This window comes from Corythoichthys intestinalis, chromosome 10 (assembly GCF_030265065.1).
Source record: "Corythoichthys intestinalis isolate RoL2023-P3 chromosome 10, ASM3026506v1, whole genome shotgun sequence".
NCBI classification, from domain to species: Eukaryota; Metazoa; Chordata; class Actinopteri; order Syngnathiformes; family Syngnathidae; genus Corythoichthys; species Corythoichthys intestinalis.
In genome coordinates this window covers 28,060,209-28,086,332 of record NC_080404.1, presented here as the reverse complement: position 1 = coordinate 28,086,332, position 26,124 = coordinate 28,060,209, and the positions used below count along the sequence as shown (strand labels likewise).

The window sequence follows — 26,124 nt, the reverse complement described above, 5'->3', positions numbered from 1 at the left end:
AGGACACTCCAGGCCCTTAAAATGCTTCTTACGAAGCCACTCCTTTGTTGCCCTGGCTGTGTGTTTGGGATCATTGTCATGCTGAAAGACCCAGCCACGTCTCATCTTCAATGAACTTGCTGATGGAAGGAGATTTTCACTCAAAATCTCTCGATACATGGCCCCATTCATTCTTTCCTTTACACAGATCAGTCGTCCATGTCCCTTTGCAAAAAACAGCCCCAAGCATAATGTTTCCACCCCCATGCTTCACAGTGGGTATGGTGTTCTTTGGATGCAATTCAGTATTTTTTCTCCTCCAAACATGAGAACCTGTGTTTCTACCACAGTTTTATTTTGGTTTCATCTGACCATAACACATTCTCCCAGTCCTCTTCTGGATCATCCAAATGCTCTCTAGCGAACCGCAGACGGGCCTAGACATGTACTTTCTTCAGCAAGGGGACACGTCTGGCAGTGCAGGATTTGAGTCCCTGGCAGCGCATTGCGTTACTGATAGTAGACTTTGTTACTGTGGTCCCAGCTCTCTGTAGGTCATTCACTAGGTCCCCCCGTGTGGTTCTGGGATTTTTGCTCACCGTTCTTGTTATCATTTTGACGCCACGGGGTGAGATCTTGCATGGAGCCCCAGATCGAGGGAGATTATCAGTCTTGTATGTCTTCCATTTTCTAATAATTGCTCCCACAGTTGATTTCTTTACACCAAGCGTTTTACCTATTGCAGATTCAGTCTTCCCAGCCTGGTGCAGGTCTACAATTTTGTCTCTGGTGTCCTTTGACAGCTCTTTGGTCTTGGCCATAATGGAGTTTTGAGTGTGACTGACTGAGGTTGTGGACACGTGTCTTTTATACCGATGATGAGTAAAACAGGTGCCATTAATACAAGTAACGAGTGGAGCCTCGTTAGACCTCGTTAAAAGAAGTTAGACCTCTTTGACAGCCAGAAATCTTGCTTGTTTGTAGGTGACCAAATACTTATTTTCCACTCTAATTTGGAAATAAATTCTTTAAAAATCGAACAATGTGATTTTCTTTTTTCCACATTATGTCTCTCATGGTTGAGGTTTACCCATGTTGACAATTGCAGGCCTCTCTAATCTTTTCAAGTAGGAGAACTTGCACGATTGGTGGTTGACTCATTTGCCCCACTGTAAGTGGGCACATGGATCAATACATGAGAGACACAGTGAGGCATTGGTAGGAACACCAAAGGAACCAAACACCAACTACTGGTTGATAGAACTGTCACCCGAGACTGCAAAACCAGACGGACCAACTTGTGCAATGCTTGGATCGATTACCAGAAGGGTGCTACACCCATGAATCCTGGAATGCCTAAAGCTGTACCAGGTCAACACCACACTAAGAGACTTTGTTGCAAACTCAATGAGGCTGTGGCAGACCACCCATGAGGCCAACTTTTAGCCAATTGACATTGCATCAAATGTGGCATATACGAAAGAATCCCCACTGCGGTTCCGCATAGGCTTGAACCTACTCGGCCAGTTAATCAACAAGACTGACTATGGATACCGACTTAAGAGTGGAGCCACCGTCAATCATCTCCTCTACAGGGATGACATCAAGATGTATGCTAAGAGCGAGCAAGACATTGACTCACTGATCCACACCACCAGGATCCACAGTGGGAAAGTCGGAATGTCATTTGGACTGGAGAAATGTGGCCGAATGGTGAAAAAGAGAGGGAAGGTAGTCCAGACAAAGGGGGTTGCACTCCCAGAGGGTAGGATAGTAGATGTTGAGGAGCACTACAAATACCTTTGAATACTATAGGCAAATGGTAAACATGAAGGGGCCACAAGGAAAGCTGCAACGAGTAAGGCAGTCCTGCGAAGTCAGCTCAATGGCAAGAACAAGATCCGAGCAATGAACAGCTATGCGCTACCAGTGATCAGATACCCTGCCAGGGGAAGTGGGGCGAGGGTGAGAGAAGAGTTTAATACTTGTATATAAACTAGTATATACAGTATATATTAGTGCTGTCAAATTTATCACGTTGACGGGCGGTAATTAATTTTTAAAATTAATCACGTTAAAAATTTGACGCATTTAACGCCTGCGCGGCATGACCCGCTCATGCATTGCCTCAAACAGATTACAATGATGCCGTGTTTTTACACATTGAGAGCTAAGAGGCAGAAAAATGGGAGTGGACACAGGGGTTCATTGGACCAAGCCGTTTATTGGCATAAGCTTTGGCAACTCTTTCACAACAAAATAACTACTAGTATTGTGGCGAGCGACGTGGGAAGAATGACAGGAGATGTTTTTTCTTAACACGCGTTATTGAATACAACTCAGACCACATACCATTTGCAGCCACCTCTGACAGTCATGGTTGCCCAACTTCCCATAATGCATTTGGGTGGAACAGTTAAGTCACTGCAGTATCATCTAGTGAAAGCAGAACAATAATAATAATCCTATCTCTCAAAAAAAAAAAAAATGTTCACAAAAAGAAAAGCGCTCAATACAAAGAGAACTGACATTCCCAATCCTAATAGTTCTGCAAAATACACATAAAACTTACTCAGACTTTGGTCAAACTCTATTCAAACATTTCGTTTAGCGCAACAAATACACTGGATGGAACGATTTAGTCACAAATTCAAACTATCAGAGGTCTCGTAAATTATGATGTCAACACTCAAATGAACGTAAGGTACAATGAACCTAACTAACTACAGCGTCAGTCGAGGGGCAAAACGCACTTGTTGGCTAGATCTCTAATTAATTTAAAACTTGCCATTGACACCTTGTGGTGTATTTCAATCACCTCCTTACGTAGTTAAAGACACTGTGGAAGAACGGCAGGGAGCCCACGTGACGTTCTGCCCGGCGACGTCAACAATGGCGAGCTATTAGTTTATTTTTTTGATTGAAAATTTTACAAATTTTATTAAAACGAAAACATTCAGAGGGGTTTTTATATAAAATTATTACAACTTGTGCTCACATTTATCTTTTAAGAACTACAAGTCTTTCTATCCATGGATCCTTTTAACAGAAAGAATGTTAATGCCATCTTGTGGATTTATTGTTCTAATAAACAAAACCAGAATTTACAGTATGTACAATATGTTAAATGTATATATCCGTCTTGTCTTACCTTTCCATTCCAACAATAATTTACAGAAAAATATGGCATATTTTAGAGATGGTTTGAATTGCGATTCATTACTATTAATTAATTTTTAAGCTGTGATTAACTCTATTAAAAATTTTAATCGTTTGACAGCCCTAATATGCTGTATATACTGTAGACATATATAGATATATATAGATATATATTCATTCATTCATTCATTCACTTTCCATGCCGCTTATTCCTCACGAGGGTCGCGGATAGATATATATATACATTGTATATATACACATGCTGCAGGTGACTATAAGCCACAAGTGTTATTGTCATAACACTAGAAAAGTTCGAGTTGAGCCATTTGACATTTCTACGTAGTAAGTCTAGAAGGAGAGTCATTCGGAGAAAAAGCTTTTAGCTAATAGCCCATTTTAGCTTATGAACATTGGCTTTTGTTTGGAAAATGAGCAATTACTGGCAAAAAGTTAATGAATCATTTGAGGGAAACATCAGTTGTGTGATCCAGTTCTAAGGAAAGGAAGGTCCATCACTCACTCAATGCCACTGAAGTCTTGATGCCATTAGAGTGACACAAGCAAGCAAGTGACAGTGACGTAAGGAAATTGCCCGTTGTTACAGTTCTTCCATAAATGTCCAAAATGCTTCCATAAGTTTCATTAGTACATTCTCAAAGAGTCTGTCCCCAGTTGGATGACTGGAACTCTTGCACAGATAATCTAAGACATTAGAGATGTAATTTAATTGTAAATCGCAAGCCACCCAAAACCTTATGCTAAATTTCTCAGGTTCTATCGCAATGTTGGTCACAAAATAGATAGATGTTAAACTTTACCTATGTATTATTTCGTCTCTATAACTATATAATAGCTATCTATAACAAGCTCCTAAATATGCACACTGTTTGCGGGTAAGTTCTTTGGATAAAATATAAACATTCTAAATCAATGTTTTTATGATTGTAGTGCATTTGTCATGGTGTCTTGAACCACATCTGAATAAAAAATACACCAAAAAAATGTAATTGTTATTAATAAAAAAAAAAAATGCATGCTCGATGACTCCCACCAAGATCACCATACCTTTTCCCCTTTCTTTATTAAGATTTATTGGTGGCACACATACACAGGGCTAACAACTATGAGTAATAGCCCTTGCATAGCAGTTTTGTTGTAGCGCACTGTGGCAGTCTGCATAATTTAAATCAAAACTAAGTCATAACACTTAAACTGTTCTTCTGTAATGAGGTTAGGCACCAGACTGAGCCTTCCGGGAAAATGAAGTCCTCTGAGTGCTGGTTAAAAACACCTAATCGGCGCTAGCATAGCGTCCCCTTGATGTAGCATACCATAGATATTCATCCTTTTAAAATTGTTCTTTTGAAGTAGCATATAGAATCAGACGGAATCCTAGTCACCTATAAAATCCCTAGAGATTTTTGATGGAAGTCTGACAAAGCAAACTTTTTCGTCACTAGTTTAGCAGCGAGAGTAATACATGTCAAAATTTGGATATGCATTCTTTTAAAATGTCTAATCATTCATGCTTAGACTTAAATGGTCATGACAACAAGTCGGCATGTGCCTGGAATTAACTAGTTTTCTCATAAATAAAGCCTATGAAGCTATCAGTAGCTAAGGGTGCATTGGAGGACAGAATATACACCGAACAGACGCTGATATCCATAGGAAGTCAACAGTGTTCTCATGATGGAATATTTGCCGTAGTGGTTAGAGACTTTGAACTTTGACTAAGTGGCAATGTCATCATGATGCGCCGGACCGTGCCGCCCAAAAAAAAATGAAAACATTTTAAAAAATATATTAAACGAGAAAATATTAAGCTCATTTGAGAAATATGAAGCGCATTAGAGAAAAAAAAGTAGCTTATAGTCCAAAAGATATAATAGTTTTCTCACAAACCGAGTCACTACCTAAGGGTGTGTTGGAGATACATACGTGGATACACACAGGAACTCAAGAGTGTTGTAATGAAACACATGCGCTAGTCTGTAGAGACTAGGGAACACATCTCAATTAGCAAGGTCATCATGACACGCTGACTCATTATGTGAATTATTTAAAGTGAACGGAAACGAGAAAACATGAAGCTCGTATGCCCCCAAAAATCCATAAATATATGCCACTTCCTCATTAAAGCTGCTGGGCTCAAATGAAGGTTTTGAAGCCTAAACAACACCTGTCGATCATTGCCTTTTTCCATTCTAAACACCACTTGATCCTTCTGTTTTATAGCCTGTTATCTTGCTCTATTTTGGTCTCTGAGGTAAATCCACCTGAATGTGCTGCTCAGTCGGAGTGGGAACCTCTTGGTACCTCACGATACGATACGATTTGCGATACAAAGCTCACGATAACGATGATCTGATGACATGGCGATACAACAATTATCGATACATTTGTAGAATATCCTAGAATGATTTTCTGACCAACAACTAATAAACAGAAAAACAAGCTTCTGCTGTGAATTGGAATTGGCCCTGAAAATCAGACAGAATGACTGTGAATGCTCTGGTTTCGAATGAACGAACGTTCCTAGTCTAAATGGATTGGGCGTCGTGCACCGTAAATGCAGCGTTAGAGTTAACTGAGACACTGTTATGGTGAAAGATTTTGGTAGCAACTTGTTGGTTCCTTTTTATTTATTTTTTTTAGACATTGACACCTTTTCAAAACGTTACCTCGATTCTTGGCTGGTGCATATCGATAACCTTTTGGGATACAAAGTATCACGATACATCACACACATTTTCGAACACGGGCAACTAACAAGAGATTATAATAGGTGGGCAGGCCAGTGGCCACACACTTAAAACACAGATCAGGCATGAAAATCTCTCACCTTTCGGCGAAATTCGCCGTTTTGAAGTCAATAAGGGTGACCTACGTGAATTGTGTAGATCCGATGAGAAACTTTTTAAAAGGGGGGGGGGTCGGGAGTAGGCATGTGCCAGTTACCAGTGTCACGGTTTACCATGGTATGAAAACGTCGTGGTTTCAAAACCACTAAAATGATCTGTCACACTGTAGTACGGGATTTGCTATTATTTTTCGGGTGTCAAAAGTACAGCCAAAAGTGGCGCGGCAGCGCTCACTCCTTCCCCCGTTTGTTGCGGTGTGTGTCAGTGACGCTATTCCAGCGAACCCAAAAACAAAACACAAGACGTACTTTTCTTCAATTTATTGAGTTCTCAAATCGTGGTAACTGAAATATACAAAATTAATACATTTAAAACATTGTACAACACCATCGTTCTTGCAAAGGTAGGCAATGTGTGTTTACATTTTTATTGTCATGAACATCTGAACTTGTGCTGTGCTGAGCTGTGATAGTTAAGTGACAAATCAATGCTGTGTTTTAGAAAACAGATTTGTTGCAGACAATGTAACCTGTGTACAAATTCTTTGCCACTATCTCACGGCAACGTGTTACAGCTTTTTCATTTAGAAACGACAGGAATTATGTCTTATGAAGACAATGCACATGTATGCATGCTAGTTGTTTAGCTGTAGCTATAGCTAACAAGGGGCCGACTTAGGGCATAAAGTTACCGAAATTTGCATAGACAAACGAAATTAACTTACCGGAGTGGAAGTGCATAGAGCAAACTCTGTGTGTAACTGAAGAATCAAACGCTATGCTCTTCCTTCTGATTGAGGCCACCCATGCCATTCTTTGACGTTTGGTAAGTTAAGATATTTCTCCATGTAGGGATCCGGAAGAAACTCAGTGGGATTCCGTCGAGCTGTACATTCTCCTTTCTATTCGATCGGTTGTTGCAATTCTTTACCGAACAATAATTTCCAGTCATTTTTAAAGAGCGACCTGAGTCGAAATGCCTCACTGTTTATGCTTCCCGGAGTTCTGACACCGAACTTCCTGCTTCCAACATGGCGATAGGGGCGGAAATCTCGCGAGTGCCACGTCATACGCTCGAGCCCAATAGTATTTTTTTCATGTGTGAGTAGCTTCAACAGATTAGCGCCATGAAAAAGTTCGCCAAAAACAAAACACATTTTCCTTTCAAATTCAATATAAAAACTAATTAAAAACTTACAAAGACGAATGTTAGCCTAGGCTTAGCTAGGAGAGCAACTTCGTCGAGGTTTTAAGTCTCACAGCCACTGAGTGAGTTTGAAGTGGAAAAAAAGGATAGCGTCAAAGATCGCTAATTGCGACAGATGATCTTGCCCTAAGCACAAATTCACGTTCGCTGGACGAGGAGAGGTCTCACTCCCAATATTTTTTTAGATGAATGCATTTGCCAGCATATTGAATTTGGTGGGTAATGGTTTCAATCTTTTTCATATTATGCGGTATAACAAAGTTACTGCCGTTTGTTGCAGCTTGTGTCGAACACTGCCACAGCTAGCCAAATCTCCGGTGAAAAAATAGCTCCCGTTAAGTTAGCGTCAAGCTTGTGTATTTAACGGTAATTTAAAAGAAGAAACACAAGCTTCTTTCTAATATCACTGTAATTGGTATTTCAGGGACGTGTGGTGCCTTTTTTTCAGTGCGACATTCGTGCAGTGTTGAACACCTAACTCGTTTAGCTTCAAAGTAAACTTTGTTTCGAAATAAAACATGGCTAGCACAAGGTATATGTGTCTGTGGTGCCTCCTGCAGATTACTGAAACAGTGTGGTTCGACAGAGCTCAATACAGTATTTTGTTGGGTTGTACAGTGTACCGGTGTTCGGCAATTCGTTGCTACGCGGCGAAACGTCCTACACATTGCTCAGTGCTCTTGCGCAAACATTCGCACGCATGCGCACATCATTAAAGGCGGCGAGTACTCACTATTTTTGTTTTATTGAGTTTTTTATTACCTTTTCATTCCCTCAAAAATACTTTTTGCATGTATTACCTTCCCATACTTTTAACCATTGTGTTTTTTTTTTTTTTTTTCTTGTGGTCGCTTTAAAGCTTTTGACCACATTCGTCACGTAGCGTATTTAAACCGTCCTTATTTGATATAACTACATTTAAGTTTTTTATTAAGGCATTTTTTAGTACGTTCTGCCTGTATGCATCTAAACAAAACAAGTTGAATGTGCACGGTAGTACTTTGGGTGTCAAATTCGCCTCATATAGGACATTTCGCTGATGTAGACATTTTGGCAGAACGCCGGAACATATGTCCTCCACACCCTTCTCACCTTTTTAACCCCTGACCCATTTGCATGCCTGACGGATATATTAGCCAAAGTTTTTGTGTTCCCCTAGTGTCAGCTACCATATAAAAAGATGTTGAAAATTCTGTGATACATCACAAAAATAAGTCATAGTCATACAGTAAATAAAAACAAACTGATTCATCCTCACCTTAAACTGGGTTTATCATGGGTAACTGGGAGCCACAGTCAAAATACAGTAATAGAAGAACTTTCAGAGGCAGCAAGTACTAATGATTAGGGATGTCCCAATCGCATATTTTTGCGTCCGAGTCTGAGTCACCTGATTTTGAGAATCCGCCGATACCGAGTCCCGGTCCAATACCGAGAAAAAAAAAATACAGTAGTGTACCGTTTACATTAATTACTCTTACGCTTTTTCTGGGGGTGTCGAGGACTATAAAGCATATGTATTTTTATTTCTTTTGGCATTGCCGTTGTATTTCTGGATTATTTGGTACTTTTTAGCTCTTGAAAAAAATTAAAAAATCATTTAAACCCAATCCGTTTCACTGGATTCCAATCTTATGTAAAAGGGCACGATCTGCTCGATTGCCTATCACATGATCGAATCGGGGACATCCCCACTAATGATGCCTTGTGCCAGCCACAGATTAAAAGTAACAACGGCTTTAGGGGAGTTTTCAACTTTTTACTCCGTGAACTATTCAAATTGTTGAACCTTTCCTTAGTAAAAGGTGTTTTCTGTGTTCTGTGTGCTCCAAAGCCCCGGAGCGTGAGTGGAGTGGAGATGAGAAAAAGGCAGGCGGCGCAAATCGAGGCACCACCACAGGTCCCTGGACAGCCCCGACCCAACACCTGCTGCCTCTGCTGGTGCGGCTGCTGCAAGTGTCTCTGGTAGGTCCTCTGCTGGCCAAAGATGCAGGAATGTTCCCCAACAAAGTACATTTAAAAGTGAGTGTATCTCAGGTTTGCACTTTGGTGCGTCTCCTGCAAAGTGAAAAGGCTCTCGTTATGGGTGAGCAACTATTTTAAACTTGTGGATGGAGTTTCCTTTAATGAAACTGGCAGCTGTTATAGTGGACATTATTGGCTAGATAGCCGAAGGCTTAAGTGGAGAATAATTGAATTTAAAAAAAAGCATTGCTCATGCTGGGATGAGGGTGGAGTATTTATATACTGTATGTTGAATGCTTTGGTAGTGACGCTGCTTTGACTGAATAGAATGTGGATCCATTTTTTGGGGTATGTGAACAGTAGCAATAATGACAAAGACAAATATAATTCATTCACTGCCATTGACGGCGATAGACATCAAACCCATTTTAACTGAGTTGGCTGATGTTGAATGATCATGTTTCTATGCTATTGACAGCGATAGATTAGGGCTGTCAAACGATTAAAATTTTTAATCGAGTTAATTAAAGCTTAAAAATTAATTAATCGCAATTCAAACCATCTATTTAATATGCCATATTTTTCTGTAAATTATTGTTGGAATGGAAAGATAAGACACAAGATGGATATATACATTCAACATACGGTACATAAGGATTGTATTTGTTTATTATAACAATAAATCAACAAGATGTCATTAACATTATTAACATTCTGTTAAAGCGATCCATGGATAGACTTGTAGTTCTTAAAAGAAAAATGTTAGTACAATTTATAGAAATTTTATATTAAAACTCCTCTTAATGTTTTCGTTTTAATGAAATTTGTAAAATTTTCAATCAAAAAATAAACTAGTAGCCCGCCATTTTTGTTGTCAATAATTACTTACACAATGCTCATGGGTGCTGAAGCCTATAAAATCAGTTGCACCCAAGCGCCAGCAGAGGGCGGCAAAACTCCATAAAACACAATTAACAAGTGAGCGTTTCACTGTACCGTCATTTAAGTCTGTCTGAGCGGGGCATCTGCGTTAATTGCGTCAAATATTTTAACGTGATTAATTTAACAAATTAATTAACGCCCGTTAACGCGATAATTTTGACAGCACTACGATAGATGTTTGCCAAATTTCAATATTTTATTCAGAATAGAACATACGTAGTTGACAGGTCAAACTGAGAAAATGTATAATTTTAAGGTAAAAATAAGTTTTATTAACTTTTATTTTTACAGTGTCAACAATTCTCCCATAATTTGGGACAAGGCCATTTCCCCCACTTTGAGACCTCCCTTCTTCTTACAACCATCTGGAAACGTTTGGCTACCGAGGACACAAGTTTTTCAAGTTTAGCAAAAGGAACACTGTTCCATAATTGTCATCCGTCAAATAATCTCACTTTTGAATGGATGTAAACGATCTGATCTGGATACAAAAGGAGTTAGTGACAAAATTTGCTAGATTGATACTTAATAACATCTGTCATAAGCATTCATTAATGCCCATGACAGTGTAATGTCATAATTATGATGGTCTTATGGCAGTCTTATTACTTGCTAACCCATATAAATAGACTATAAGCAGCAGGATTCAAAATGAGGGGAAAAAAGTAGCGGTTTATAGTTCGGAAATTACGGTATCTATCGATGCATTGTAAAACTATGGGGGGATTCCATTTTTGCTGTGTATACGCACTGGTCCACGCGGGGTGTAAATCAATTGAACTCCACCCCTAGTTGCATCTCATTGAGTTGCCCATTAGCAAGACAGCAAGTGCCTCCAATAAGTGGCTTCCAGCTCCTCCAGCTGTCTCATTTGGGCCGCACGCTTGATCAATGGGATCAGTGAATGAATAGTCGTTTTAGGCTAGTGAATGGTGAATGCGCAGCTTATGTCACAGCACTCTATCTGAAGAGGTAGCAGCTTGTCAGCCCTCGAAGGAGTCTTCCTACTAGCAAGCAAGCAAGCAAGCGGTTGATTTTTTTTTTGCTGTGCAAGTAGTTACGTATTTTTTTTCCTCTTGGTCTATCTAACTTCCCCATCTCCCTTCCCCCTTCGCTCATCTCCTCTAACCCGGTCCTCACCCGCTATCATACAATACCCTTCTATTTCGATCTTCTCATCACATGCAAAACAGCTGTGAAGAACAGCCTGTATATTTAGCTGTATTGTGAGGGCGCCTGGGGGCTGTGGCCCGCTTACCCTATTAGAGGCAGCACAATGGGGACTTTGACAAGAGCCAGCGAAAGGAAGCAGAGATCCTCCATGGTGGGACAAAAATAGACGGAGCAGTGTCTGTTGCATTATGGACCAAGGCAAGTGTGACAGAGCTGCGGTGGATGGAGGGAGGCTTGCATGTGTGTTTAGCATGTTGACAGGAAGCCTTTGTTCACTGGATGCGTGGCAATGTTTGCTGTAGATTGTCTTGCTCACTTGAGGATCACGCATGTCTCGCAACATGATTAATAGCTAAGAAATACAAACCAAGAATGATATGCTGCCGCCGTGACCACTTCTATTCACATTATTTTCCACTGCATTTGTATTTACTTTCTTTGAATATGACAAAAAAAGACAACAAAGCCTATCGTTGAACTTTTCTGCCAAAATTTGAATTGCCAGCCCCTTTGCAAAAAATTGTCATGTGGACACAAAATTTTAAATCATGATCACAATAATAATAATCATCATCACAAGTAACTCCACAAGCCATTAAGATAGTTCTTTATCTTTTTACTTATTTTTGTTAAATTACCATGTAATTTAAATGTGAATGCTGACATTGTGTGCTAGCGTTAATGGCAAGCAACAAATAAGGCGAGCGTTGTTTTTGCCTTGATCACAAGCTCACAGACTGACTTGTCTGCACATCTGCTGAAATCTATGTGCAAGAACACGTTTACTGACCTTTGAGCAAAATATAGCTTCGATGTTGGAAAAAAATAATATAAGTATTAGAGCCACACTGGAAGAATGACAAAAAAAAAAAAATCACACTTAACAGAGTAAAAAGAATGAACATGAAGTGTACTTTTATATTGACTTTAGATTCAGATTCAACTTTGTTATTGCACATGTACAAGAACAGCGCAACAAAATGCAGTTTGCATTTAACCATAAATGCAAAAAAGCAACAAGTACAGATACAACTATGAATAAATAAATTCAAATTACATAACATTCCATTTTAAAAAAGGTAGTACTGTGAACATGTATATTACAGATGGGTATGTACAGTGTATTACAAAAGTGAGTACACCCCTCGCATTTCTGCAGATACTTAAGTATATGTTTTCATAGGACAACACTGACAAAATGACTCTTTGACACGATGAAAAGCAGTGTGCAGCTTATATAATAGTTAATGTATTTTCCCCTTAAAACAACCCAAAATACAGCCATTAATATGTAAACCCCTGGCAACAAAAGTGAGTACACCCCTTAGAAAAAAACGTACATCCCTAAATTTCCAAATTGAGTACTGCTTGTCGTTTTCCCTCCAAAATGTCACGTGACCCGTTACAGGAGCGCTGTCATCATTGCTGCAGAGATTGAAGACGTGGGGTGTCAGCCTGTTAGTGCTCAGACCATACGCCGCACTCTACATCAAATTGGTGTCAGGCATGAAAATCTCTCACCTTTCGGCGAAATTCGCCGTTTATAAGTCAAAAAGGGTGACCTACGAGAATTGCGTAGATCCGAGGAGAAATTCTTTTTTTGGGGGGGGTTGGGGGGGGTCGGGAGATTTTATTTAGTTAATTATTATTACTGTATTATCATCATGTGATTAACTTAGTACGTAAATTGAGCAATTCAGAAATCGGTCCTTTAAAAAAGTGACACTTGGACAGTCAGCAAATCCTTCTAGATGCTTCGCTGACGAGAACCAATCATCGGCCCAAACTGCGTTCCATTATTCCAATCGCGTGCACTCTTTACGTGTACATGGAGTGCTTGGAGAGCCTTTGGTTGCATTGCAAAGTTGAGCAATTCAGAAATCGGTCCTTTAAAAAAGTGACACTTGGACAGTCAGCAAATCCTTCTAGATGCTTCACTGACGAGAACCAATCATCGGCCCAAACTGCGTTCCGTTATTCCAATCGCGTGCACTCTTTACGTGTACATGGAGTGCTTGGAGAGCCTTTGGTTGCATTGCAAAGCTGTGAAAACAAAAAGCAGGCCTTATCCACAATGGGGCAGACCAAAGCGCAGTATACACACTTGCCTGTATTTGCCAGCAGATTGAATTTGGTGAGTAATGGTTTCAATCGTTTTCATATTTTGCGATATAATAAAGTTACTGGCATTCGTTGCAGCTGAACACTGCCAGAGCTAGCCAAATCTCCCATGAAAAAATAGCTCCCATTAAATTGGCGTCAAGCTTGTGTATTTAGCAGTAATATAAATGAAGAAACGCACTGTTGAGTCAAATTAAGTGGCATGCTCTCGGATGGAGGGGGCGCCTAGCATCGCTCCCTTCGTCCGCCTGAGACGCGTTATTTTCGGCTGGGAGTTGAGCTTACGGCCGGTGTCAGCACAACACCGGCCCGACGAGTGGTAGGAATGATTCTTGCTTCTTAAAGCTTTTCAGAAATACAGTGATCCCTCGTTTTTCGCGGTTAATGGGGACCAGAACCCGCCGCAATAAGTGGAAACTGCGAAGTAGTTTGACACATCCGATGATGATGACAATAAAATTCCATAAATAAATAAACACATGTGCCAACTTTTTCTATGATTGAATTTATTTTTGCAATCAAAAAAATTGTTGTTTTTTTTTTTAAGTGACTTTTTTGGGATTAAAAATATATATTTTGATTGAAACAACTTTTTTTTTGTTTGATAATAAAGACACAAATCCACCCCCCTAGTTATTGAGAGAGAAAGAAATTAAGAAAGCTTTGAAAATAAAAGCCACCGGGGAGTCCGAATTTTTTTTTTTTTTTTTTAAGATTTAGATTTCATTATATACCGTAGATATGCCTTGTAAGGAAAGGAGCTTGAGGGATAAAAAAAAAAAGAGTTGGATGAAGCTGCTAAAGGCAGTGGATACCTCATCAGCTGGGTGAATAGCACACTTGGTAAGAATAAGTTTGCAAGCATAGTCGGGTATAAAATACAATTATAAACACAATTACAATGTTATTTTTCTATAAGATTTTATGCTATTGCTTTATTAATTATTAGGTGCTAGAGATTTTAAGTATGGATAATAATGAAATACTATTTTTGAGAAAACTGTGCTGTTGGTGGCTCAGTGACCATCTGATGTGGTTTATTCTCAGATGAACAAGTTGAGGAAGGAAGTTTTGATGCAGAGGTTGAAGGAGACAAGTGGCAGACTGACTGAGTCACAGCCAGAAACTGTTGATGACAGTGTTGATTTCTATTCACTGTTGCCCCCTCCCAATTAAAGTATGTCACAGTTGCAGCCAATTATTATCTAAAGCTGGTTAAAATTGAAGTTATGTTGTTTTAAGGTGTATTAAGTACTTGTTCATGTGCCCCTTTTGATCTACGAGCACCCGCCCCTCCACCGGTCTCTGCACGGCCCTGCTGAAACACAGTGTGGGTTGACAGAGCTCAACAGTGTACCGGAACATATTTCTTCCACACGCCCGCCCGTCTTATCAGACCATAGGACATGGTTCCAGTAATCCATGTGCTTTTCTGACATGTCTTCAGAAAACTGTTTGCGGGCTTTCTTGTGTACACTCTTCAGAAGAGGCTTCCTCCTGGGGTGACAGCCATGCACACCAATTTGATGTAGAGTGCGGCGTATGGTCTGAGCACTAACAGGCTGAACCCCCACCTCTTCAATCTCTGCAGCAATGCTGACAGCACTCCTGCAACGTGTCACATGACATTTTGGAGGGAAAATGACAAGCAGTACTCAATTTTGACATTTAGGGATGTATGTTTTTTCAAAGGGGTGTACTCACTTTTGTTACCAGGGGTTTAGGTATTAATTCTATTCACATAAAGCAAGAACAGAAATATAAAGGGATATTGAGATGACAAATTAAACTAAAGTGCATAAGTGTGCGATATAAGAACACAAAAACAGTGTGTATATTCGTTTTTGTGTAGTGAGTTGTTTGTAAACTAGTGTATTGTAGTGAGATATGGAGTGTGTAGAGGTCAGCAGGAGTTCAACAAATACACAGCTCTGAGGAGGAAGCTTAACCCAGATATTGACTGCACACAATCGTAACCATTATTTGAATGACAATAGCCATATCATAATGAAACTTTTTTCCTCAAAAAATGAAGTTCTGATTCAAGAAAGCTTTTGACTAACACTTAATCTTGTAAAAACATTTCCTCAAAATTCTTTTTAGAGGGTGAAATTGATTTGTACTTTCCAATTATTATGACAACCCTTTTTTTCGTTGAAGAATAGAAATTTCAGTGTCATCAATTATAAAACATCAAAGTTTGTCATAAAATTGCAACTTTGTTCTCACAAGATTACTTTTTCCAACATATTGTATTTTTGTAAACAATTTTCTGAACAAATAATTATACATATATACGTTTTACAGAAAAGAAAATCTTAATAATAAAAAAGCTTATACTTTGTAAGATTATAACGCTGGAGTTAACTCTCATAGCTGGTCAGAAACGTTCATGATCGTGTTTACTAACCTTTGATTTTGTATAAATGCGAAATCATATTGGAGGTATTGCCTACTCAGCAGCCACCCTCTGCAAACATGTTTAACATGTCGGTTGGCCCTCCTCCTCTAAGCCACAGCCGTCTGTAACTTTTCTGTAGCTTAAGTATTCCCATACCAACAATTTTGTTTTCTTCGACGGTGGGAAAAAGTTCAGGAGTTTCAAATCCTCCAGCCATCGTGTAGCACAGCTGAGCTGACTTACTGACACTAAGCAACAAACGGTGGGGGAGCATTGAGCCTTGCAGCTGCAAGCGAGGGATTTCTCCCTGTATTTTTGGGACATAAAAAATAGCTAATACCATAGGGATAGTATGACGGGAAAATTCTGCGGTTTTAAAACCATGACTTTTTCATTCCACGGCATACAGTGGGGCAAATAAGTATTTAGTCAACCACCAATCGTGCAAGTTCTCCTACTTGAAAAGATTAGAGAGGCCTGTAATTGTCAACATGGGTAAACCTCAACCATGAGAGACAGAATGTGGAAAAAAAACGAAAATCACATCGTTTTATTTTTAAAGAATTTATTTCCAAATTGGAGTGGAAAATAAGTATTTGGTCACCTACAAACAAGCAAGATTTCTGGCTGTCAAAGAGGTCTAACTTCTTCTAACGAGGTCTAACGAGGCTCCACTCGTTACCTGTATTAATGGCACCTGTTTTAACTCATTATCGGTATAAAAGACACCTGTCCAGAACCTCAGTCACACTCCAAACTCCACTATGGCCAAAACCAAAGAGCTGTCAAAGGACACCAGAGACAAAATTGTAGACCTCCACCAGGCTGGGAAGACTGAATCTGCAATAGGTAAAACGCTTGGTGTAAAGAAATCAACTGTGGGAGCAATTATTAGAAAATGGAAGACATACAAGACCACTGATAATCTCCCTCGATCTGAGGCTCCATGCAAGATCTCACCCCGTGGTGTCAAAATGATAACAAGAACGGTGAGCAAAAATCCCAGAACCACACGGGGGTACCTAGTAAATGACCTACAGAGAGCTGGGAACAGAGTAACAAAGGCTACTATCAGTAACACAATGCGCCGCCAGGGACTCAAATCCTGCACTGCCAGACGTGTCCCCATGCTGAAGCCAGTACACGTCTAGGCCCGTCTGCGGTTCGCTAGAGAGCATTTGGATGATCCAGAAGAGGACTGGGAGAATGTATTATGATCAGATGAAACCAAAATAGAACTTTTTGGTAGAAACACAGGTTCTCGTGTTTGGAGGAGAAAGAACACTGAATTGCATCCGAACACCACACCCACTGTGAAGCATGGGGGTGGAAACATCATGCTTTGTGGCTGTTTTTCAGCAAAGGGACCAGGACGACTGATCTGTGTAAAGGAAAGAATGAATGGGGCCATGTATCGAGAGATTTTGAGTGAAAATCTCCTTCCATCAGCAAGGGCATTGAAGACGAGACGTGACTGGGTCTTTCAGCATGACAATGATCCCAAACACACAGCCAGGGCAACAAAGGAGTGGCTTCGTAAGAAGCATTTCAAGGTCCTGGAGTGGCCTAGCCAGTCCCCAGATCCATAGAAAATCTGTGGAGGGAGTTGAAAGTCCGAGTTGCCCAACGTCAGCCCCAAAACATCAATGCTCTAGAGGAGATCTGCATGGAGGAATGGGCCAAAATACCAGCAACAGTGTGTGAAAAGCTTGTGAAGAGTTACAGAAAATGTTTAGCCTCCGTTATTGCCAACAAAGGGTACATAACAAGGTATTGTAATGAACTTTTGGTATTGACCAAATACTTATTTTCCACTCTAATTTGGAAATAAATCCTTTAAAACTCAAACAATGTGATTTTCAGTTGTTTTTTTTTCTTCCACAGTCTGTCTCTTATGGTTAAGGTTTACCTATGTTGACAATTACAGGCCTCTCTAATATTTTCAAGTGGGAGAACTTGCACAATTAGTGGTTGACTAAATACTTATTTGCCCCACTGTACCTTGAAACCGGTAATCGGATCATGTCTAGTGGACAAATGTGTCATCTTGATCATATCTGGACACAATGTTAAAAGCCTGTCTCCTGCTTTCCATGCAGGAGTGAAGACAGGATGGAGAGAAGTCAGACCTGCACAAAGATGGACAGTATTGAAGCTGCAGAAGAACAGTAAGTCCAAAGACTCGTCGGCCTTGGCTTTGTGTAGTCACGACAGTGTTGTCTTGGTCTTTAGCTTGTCCCACTGCCGCCGCAGACACCCCAGCCTTGACGAGGTGCTGTCGTGGTCTCGGAGCTTTGAGATGATGCTGCGTTCACTGGACGGCCGTGAGATATTTCAGGAGTTTCTGAGGTCGGAGTACAGCGAGGACAACCTCCTGTTCTGGTTGGCCTGCGACGAGTTGAGGAAGGAGACTGATCCGTCCGTGGTGGACGAGAAAGCCCGACTAATATATGAAGACTATGTGTCCATACTGTCCCCGAAAGAGGTTTGAACTTTTTGCAATGTCCAACCATTTTTTAACCAATGATTTTACATAATTGATAAAAAGTATGAATGTGGAAGCTGATGAACTAAGTAGTACTGGAAGTAGCTGGGATTGCGCTTTTATTAACAACTCGCTCAGTGACATTGACAGCAATAGACATCCAATCTATTCAATCTGGAATGCTCGCATTTGGTTGGTTAAAATAGTACTGTCAGCCAATAACTGGAACAAATGGCTTTTGTTTACATTTTTCTCCATAATACATCAGAAAAATGAAATTCTGTGATTTTTCAATTTATTTAAAAAAAAAAGATTCTTTCCACAGGGATGCACACAATAAAGGTTTTGTCAGTCCCTTCAATGACATATTTTGAGCCATGCACTTTGATCATAAACTGTATACTTAAGGGGGGAAAAAAGTGCAAATGCCTTCTGTTTTTCCACATCATTCAGGTGAGTTTGGACTCCCGGGTACGTGAGGGCATCAACCAGAGCCTGGCCGAGCCCAGCAGCCTGATGTACGAGGAGGCGCAGCTCCAAATCTACACGCTGATGCACCGAGACTCCTTCCCCCGCTTCCTCAACTCCAGCGTTTACAGAGACCTCCTCGCCAACAGGAGACGCACCTGCCTCGACACTTAAAGACCCGCACCCCCACCTTACCTTCGACGCCCTTCGTCGAGACTACTACGTAAACTATGGTGCCAGAAGTCCGGTTTGGAAAACAAACTCTTTATTGATTGCAAAAAGACTGAACGACATCCGAAATAGCTGGTTATTGTTGTTCTTAATATTTTTCAAGCAATTTCTAGACGGTGACGTGAGTTTGCTGGTTGCTTTTAGGTCAAATCAGACAAGGCCGCTGTGGCCGGCCGCTGATTGTTGTGCAGATGTCTCGATGGTTACCTTAGACTGGACTCCTCAGGACCAGGAAGAAAGAAAGAGTGAGGGAGAGAGAGCAAGCAAGAGTACGTAAGAGAGAACGGACATGCCAACTATTCCTGTACTGTAATAATTACGCCTCATTTTTAATTTGTAACCCATTTTTCCCCCATGTTGTTCTCAGCGAATGAGAGTAAGGCTATCCAATGCCATCAACTGCAAGCATTTTGCAATTTTTCTTCTTTCCAGAAAGGGAAAACTACAAGAGCTCTAATCAGTTTTATTTGAGGGAAGGCGTCCAAATTGAAATCAGCGCACACATGTGTTTCCTTCCATCCATCCGTCCATTTGAGCACTTTTCTTCTTTACGTGGGAGAAGTAAGGGCTAGACTTGTGGTTGGGCAGCTACATGTAACCCGACAATGCCTTCACACGTGTTTTGAACAAAAACAATACAGGCAGCACAAGCGGCGCTGCTTGAGGTTTTTTTCCCTCTCGGAAAGCAACCACAATTAATCCAGACAATCCCCTTCTTTTCCTGCTTCCCATTAGCACTCTCATTGCCTGACAAGCACAGGTAAAAACAAACAAAAAACACAGCGGCAGTCGTCTTCTACGTTCAGGCACTGGACACGGTTAAAAAAATGAGCCCCCAGCCTTTTTTCTGTAAGGCTTTATAATGACGTCTGCAGTAAAGTGGGTGCCACACATGATGTCAATGGCGCGAAAGTGGAGTCTGCTCGTTTAGCCAGCATATTTTATGTTAGTGACAATGCTAACATGCCCCCAAGGGTGGTAGAGCAAGCTGCTAGGTTAGCATGCCTCTGCCCTACACTCTTTGGTCTAGTTTTCTAAAAAAAACATAAAAACAACAAATAAATATTTTGAACGCATGATAATGTGTTGCTTTAAAGAATTTTAAGGACAAATCGAAAGGGCGAGGTCTTGCCAAATGTCCTGGTAACCAGTTTTTTTCCCTCCTGCCCGGACTGCGGATATGCGGTAAAAAGTGCATGACTGAGGTATTGTGCTATAATTTTATTTTTGTCTGGTATTGAATTAACTCCAGTTTTATTGGCGGCTAGATAGATGATGGCATATCTATCAGGTTTCTAAAATGTTAGTAAAAACTGTGCCACTACTCGATACATTGAAACACTGTTTTTATCTAACTACCTGACGTTGTCGTGCCAAGTTTTGGTGTTAGTATTGGGACGGGAGACTCACTCGTCTCAGTCTTGTATTGAGCGGCGTTCTGAGGGGTTGTAGCTCAACGTCATATAGCTGACGTCAGGTAGTTGTTGCTCATGTACATTCCCCAGAAAACAGCTTGAGTGAATATAAAGCGCTGGTTGCACTGCTTCATGGCGTGATTAACTCATTCGCTGTCATTGACGGCGATAGATGTCTAATCTATTTCAACTGGAATGACCAGCAGGTAACTAATGGGATAGATTGCGGTGAACCTCCAAAAGTGGTCCAGTTTGGTACATGGCAATATGTTTTTAAGTTTGCTTTTTCTTAAGCGTTTTACTTTTGACAAACTATAATTCCCAAAACGACCATAAAGCCACAATGTGACAGTATCACTCTGCAAATACCTTTTTGTTGTTCAGCCTTCTAGGGGAAAGCAGTTTTTCTTACAGAGCAGTTAATGTTCTTTTAATGTTCACTTTGGAGGGTTCACTGTAAATTCAAACGTACTAGTCATCAATGTTATCAATTAATAGAGTAAATATAAAGTATTGTTTTTGAGAATTAAAAAAAAGAACATTACAACAAAAGCTTTTTCATCCAGATTTAAATGAAAACAAAGGCCTCTTTATGGCCTACGAGTTCCTCGTAGAGCTAGAACATATTTAACCTTTGGCAATACATGCAGCCAGCCACATCAGTAATGGATATTGCTTCACTGTGCATGCATGCGTCCTGTTAAATCATTATAATAATAATTCAACTTTTTACCCCCCCCCCCCATTTTAAGGGGGGAAAAAGATTTTAGCCGAGTATAAGCGCCACTTAACACAAGAATGTCTCACCACCAAGCAGATAAACAATGAAAAAAAATAGAAATGGTGCAATTTAAATCAAGTTTACATTTATAAATATACAGTACTGAGTTTATGCGTATAGTGGTGCCGTGTTAAAAGCATTTGGGAAACGAGCCGGAAGGTTCGAGATTCGGGAGAGTTAGAACAGGAGCGGGGCGTGTCTGACGCTCTTCCGCCCGGCATCCCCACCCCCCGTTTAATTTATTGTGACTTTAACACGGATTAAGTGCTTGTTTTTGTGTTGACCAGCTGTGGATTTTACAAGCAATGAACGGGATAAGCGATGCGGTGGCGTCGTGCGGCCATTTCCATTTTGCTCTTTTTGTTTTTTTTGTTTTTTTTAAAGAGCTGAAGTGTCCTGTTGGGAAGGAGGGAGTTTTGCAAAGCTTTGGCCTTACTGACACATTTACTATTATGATGATGATCATCATTTCTATTTCTCCTTTGATGAAAGCAAACAACAAGCATCTTTGTAGGCTTTTCACTACCTCTCATGTTGAATAATTTTATTTCACATCTAGTTCTCTATGTATTTTTTTTTAGATCTACTTGAAGCCTAACACTGTAACTACAAAATGTGCACAGACAAAAATGTATAATGAGCGACGGCGTCTAGGGACGTGGGTGCGTTCGCGAAAGTTTAGCCTAAACATTATTTTGTTGTTATTGTTGTTTATTTGTCCGTGTTGATTTTGAAGTAGAACTTTTGCATCTCTATAAATAATTCAGGAAACCACTGTCTAAGGGCTAATCCCATTTTTGCCTATGCAAATGTGTTTTAGGGAAAGGGCGCAGGCTCCACCCGCACCCGTTGAAAGATGGACCATGGTTTACATTGCCCTTTGCTGATGTCCTTCAATCTCACTCAGCAAAAATGTACGCTTATGTGCGATTATTTTTGTTTTTTCATACATATATATATATATATAAACACATACAAAGATATGGATATATATATGGATAGCTGTATAAATCAACTAATATACAGATAAAATAGTATGCCTTCGTGATGACAAAAAAAACAAATGTATCTTGTCTGATTATGTGGCAGTGTGCTGGCGTGTTACGAAGAACAGTAGCATTTACGAATGGAGGGGTTTTAGTTATATAATCAAAAAAGTAAAATGAGACCTTTTTATTACCCATTCCCAGCAGTTGCTGTCCAGTCACTTTTACATCGATGAAAGATTTGAAGGGCTGAAACGTGCTAACAAGCTTGTAAAATCATCCTCCTGTGAAATTTAGATTTCTTGTTGATCCCAGAAAAGATGTTATTTCTTTTTTAATATTAACTAAGAGCATGAAATCTTGATTTCTGACCTTCAAATGTACTGTTTTTGTGGCCACATCTTTGCCAACCATCAGTGTGTCGATGCAGTAGCATTGCTGAGGGTTGCATCCATTTGAAATGGGCTTCTCGTTTTTCCTTTATAAATCAAAAAATATCTGATATGTGTCAAATTCGTTTGTTCACATCACTAGCTTTGATTTTAGGTTTTACCGACATCAGAGAGCTCTCCATTTCTGGTTTTGAGCAAAACTAGATGTCGTGCCGTTGTAATAAGATGCTCTGTTTCCCCGAGATTTCAAAATGTGTCTCTTTTATTTTTCGTGGTTTCACGTCTTCTCAGTGACACGCAATACCACCAATTGCGGGCAGAGCGGCAACATCACTGCCGTTTTAGTTTGAAGTTCGCGCTTGGCTGGTGTGCGACAAATGGATTTTAGGCGATCACTTGTCTCTTTATTGATTTCGATGCCTAAACCTCTTGGTCAAGAGATGATGTAAAGAACGCAGACGAAAACCAGGAATTTAAAAAAATAGAAAGGTTTTTTTCTATTCAGCATGCTTTTTGCTAAATAAATGAAATAATTCAGTTATTTGCTACAAACGATACTGTATGAGTATGTATTCGAGTACTGCAGTATGCAGACAATTAAAAAAAAAAAAAAAATGAGAGGTTCGTATTTTACTCACTGATGCATACTTGATTCTTGAGTGTCACATAATAACGATTGGCCTCGTCGAGGTGGTTCGCGGTTGGTCCATTTGTACGACTTTTGTTGGTTTACTGGTTGCTATTTGTTTTAACAACTTCACAAAATAATTTTACTGACAAGAATATGAGAAAGACAATTACAAATATTTATGAAATCCAACCAACAAAAACGACTTACCTGTGACTTCTTTGACAAAGTTGGACTGACAGCAACAATCCACCAACTTCTTTTGTGGATAATGTTGGACAAACAGTAACATCTTTCTGACACTGTTGCCACCGACCTCTTACCAGCAATGTCCAATACAAAATTCAATCAAAAGTAACAGTTTCCCAAAGTTGAACAGACACCGGACTTTTCCCTAACACTGACTTCTTTTACGATGTCATACCAAGGGCAACAATGTCGGACAAACAATTACTTTTTGAGAAATGTCTGACAGGGCAGCCTAATGAAGGCGACGACTTTCACAAAATCGGACAAAAATAAAACTGAGAGCAACGATGATGACAAAAACAACAAAGACTTTCTTTAGATACGTTGCCTTGACACAGACTTCTTATTGTTGTTATATTTTCGCCTCCCAATAACTTCTAATGAACGCCGACATCCAACAACAGTCCAACGCTAGTTTCAGCTTGATGTACAGGTAATTCTTTCATCTCGTAGTGTTGGGGATTTCATCTAGTGAAAGGGCAGTCAGTTAACATTTTTGTAGAGTGATGCAAGCTTTTGTGGTCTTTCACTTTAATCGAAAGGAATTCGACCGACATCCTAGCCTTGCTGAGCACTTGTCGAAAGTGCCATGAGATGCGAGAAGCCCTCAAGTGTAGCATCTGGCGCGTCCTGACGTTGTTGTGGACGTGCGGTCTCATCCTGCTGTGTAAATGCGTACCTCAAGAAAGCGCTGGCAACAGCATACATTGTGACAGACTTTTGATAAGTGTTGCTTTCGGCAAGTCTTTGCATGACGGTTCAATTGGATGTAACAAAACAATGGTACTTTTGTATGTAGATGTCCATTTATACATGTTTGTTCAATTTTTAATGGTATATGCCGCCACAAAAAACGGGAGGAGGTGCCAAAAATGAGTCATTGTCATCAGGTGAGATGAAAAAAAAAATGGTAAAGTGTTCCTATCATTTCCAACAAGTGTTTGTCATTTCTCAGTGTTGTCTCCATAAAACCTTCAGATGTAATATCCTGCAGATAGAAGATAATATTTATTGGTGGTTGATGACAGACAAATAAGAGCTATTATATTGCAACTGAAATTGTAAGCTTTGGCCCCTGCAAAAAAAAAAAAGTTCACTCATATTTTTTTGCATTATTCCATTTTTCTTAAAAGTGGGGCTTTTTAAAGAAAAGGTATTGAGGCCTCTCAATGAGTCCTGTCTGCTGTGTGAAAGCTGTGGTCCGTTTTGATCTGCGGTTTTCAGTCTTGTCTTTGTTTACACGAAAAACCACACACTTTATGTTACGACAAAAGGCCAATCTGTTGTAACTGCCCTTGAATATCTTGTCATTTGCATAGTGCTGCTAGAGAGTGTAACAAAATACAATAAATACTTATTAGATCTTTTTCACATATGTCATGGTGTCTTTCTTGGGATCAGACTAGGAATATTTTTCTATTTAATTATGTTGTGTTTTTGTGAGCTACTTTCCGGTATTTTGTATCTACATAATTTTTGACTGTACAGTGAAAAAGTCCAAATTTAGACTTTAAAAAAATGATCCCCCAACCCCCTAATAAAATGTATGCATGTCAGCAAAAAAATACATAAATACATAAATGAAAAAAAATTTAATAATAGTAATGAAAGTGAGGACGTGTTTTTACTTAAACTTTTAAAAATGTTTAAGGTAAAAAGGTTTCAAATCAAAAAGGAAAATCATGAGAAAAAACCCAAAACCAACTAAATATAACAATAAAACATAACAGGTTTCACACAGACAGCGGTTAGCACGTTCCCCTCACAGTTCTGAGATCAAGGGTTCAATCCTGGGCTCTGGCCTTCCTGTGTGGAGTTTGTGTCTTCTCCCTGTTCCTGCGTGGGTTTTCTCCGGGTACTCCGGTTTCCCCCCACATCCCAAAAACATGCATGGCAGGCAGATCACTCTATCAACTGTAAATTGTCCCTAGGTATGACTGTGTGCGAATGGTTGTATGTCTCCTTGTGCCTTGCGATTGGCTGTGTACCCCGCATGCTGCCCATAGTTAGCTGGGATCAGCTCCAGTGCCCCCGTGACCATAGTGAGGATAAGTGGCTCGGAAAAAGAAAAGGTTTCACACTGCATTACACTGAAACAAGGCATAAAGGAGAAACTGTATTCCGTTAAAAATGCTATTGATTCACTGATTTACACAATTCCATCTAAAATCCATCTAATTTCTATTTTTCCTCCAATCTAAAAGCAAAACCTCAATTGTAACTATTCAAAAACATAGGATGCTCTTTTGAATTGAAGATAATGTAAACATTGACTTCTTTCTTTTGAATATTGATATAAGTAACTTACATTAACAAAAATAAGTACAAATGACTTCCGTTATGCACAGTGAAATGGAATATATTTTGAAGACCAAGCAAACATTGACTTTTTTAATTATAGGGAAATAAATTTTAAAAAGTAGCTTTACATTAATGAACAAAAGTAAGTCCAAAGTGGACATTAGCATAGATGTTGTAACACTCCCAAATATCACATAATAAAATAAACCTCATCTACTCTTTCCTTTCTCGCAAAGATCTGATCAATTTTCCTTTGCATTGCCCCATTAATTCAACAAGCTTGTTTTTTCCCCTCTATTTCTCGTTAAAAAAAAAACAAAAAAACGTGCATTTCAACAAATCAGAGCTAACTATCCATGCTCACATGTCAGTATGTCA

General features: G+C 39.7%; 1 protein-coding gene across 4 annotated transcripts in view; it reads left to right on the top strand.

Annotated features, from left to right (window-relative positions):
* The window catches only part of rgs17 (regulator of G protein signaling 17), a 32,206-nt gene extending 7,394 nt beyond the window's left edge, over positions 1-24,812 (top strand). For 2 of the 4 annotated variants that reach the window (XM_057848327.1, XM_057848326.1), the window contains 4 exons: positions 9,043-9,173; positions 17,910-17,978; positions 18,043-18,295; positions 18,749-24,812. In XM_057848327.1, coding sequence (XP_057704310.1) covers positions 9,043-9,173; positions 17,910-17,978; positions 18,043-18,295; positions 18,749-18,937 — 642 coding nt within the window. In that variant the 3' untranslated portion in view covers positions 18,938-24,812. The remainder of the gene's footprint in view (positions 1-9,042; positions 9,174-17,909; positions 17,979-18,042; positions 18,296-18,748) is intronic. The other 2 variants (XR_009064636.1, XM_057848328.1) reach the window with 2 other exon arrangements.
* Positions 24,813-26,124: the final 1,312 nt, after the last annotated feature.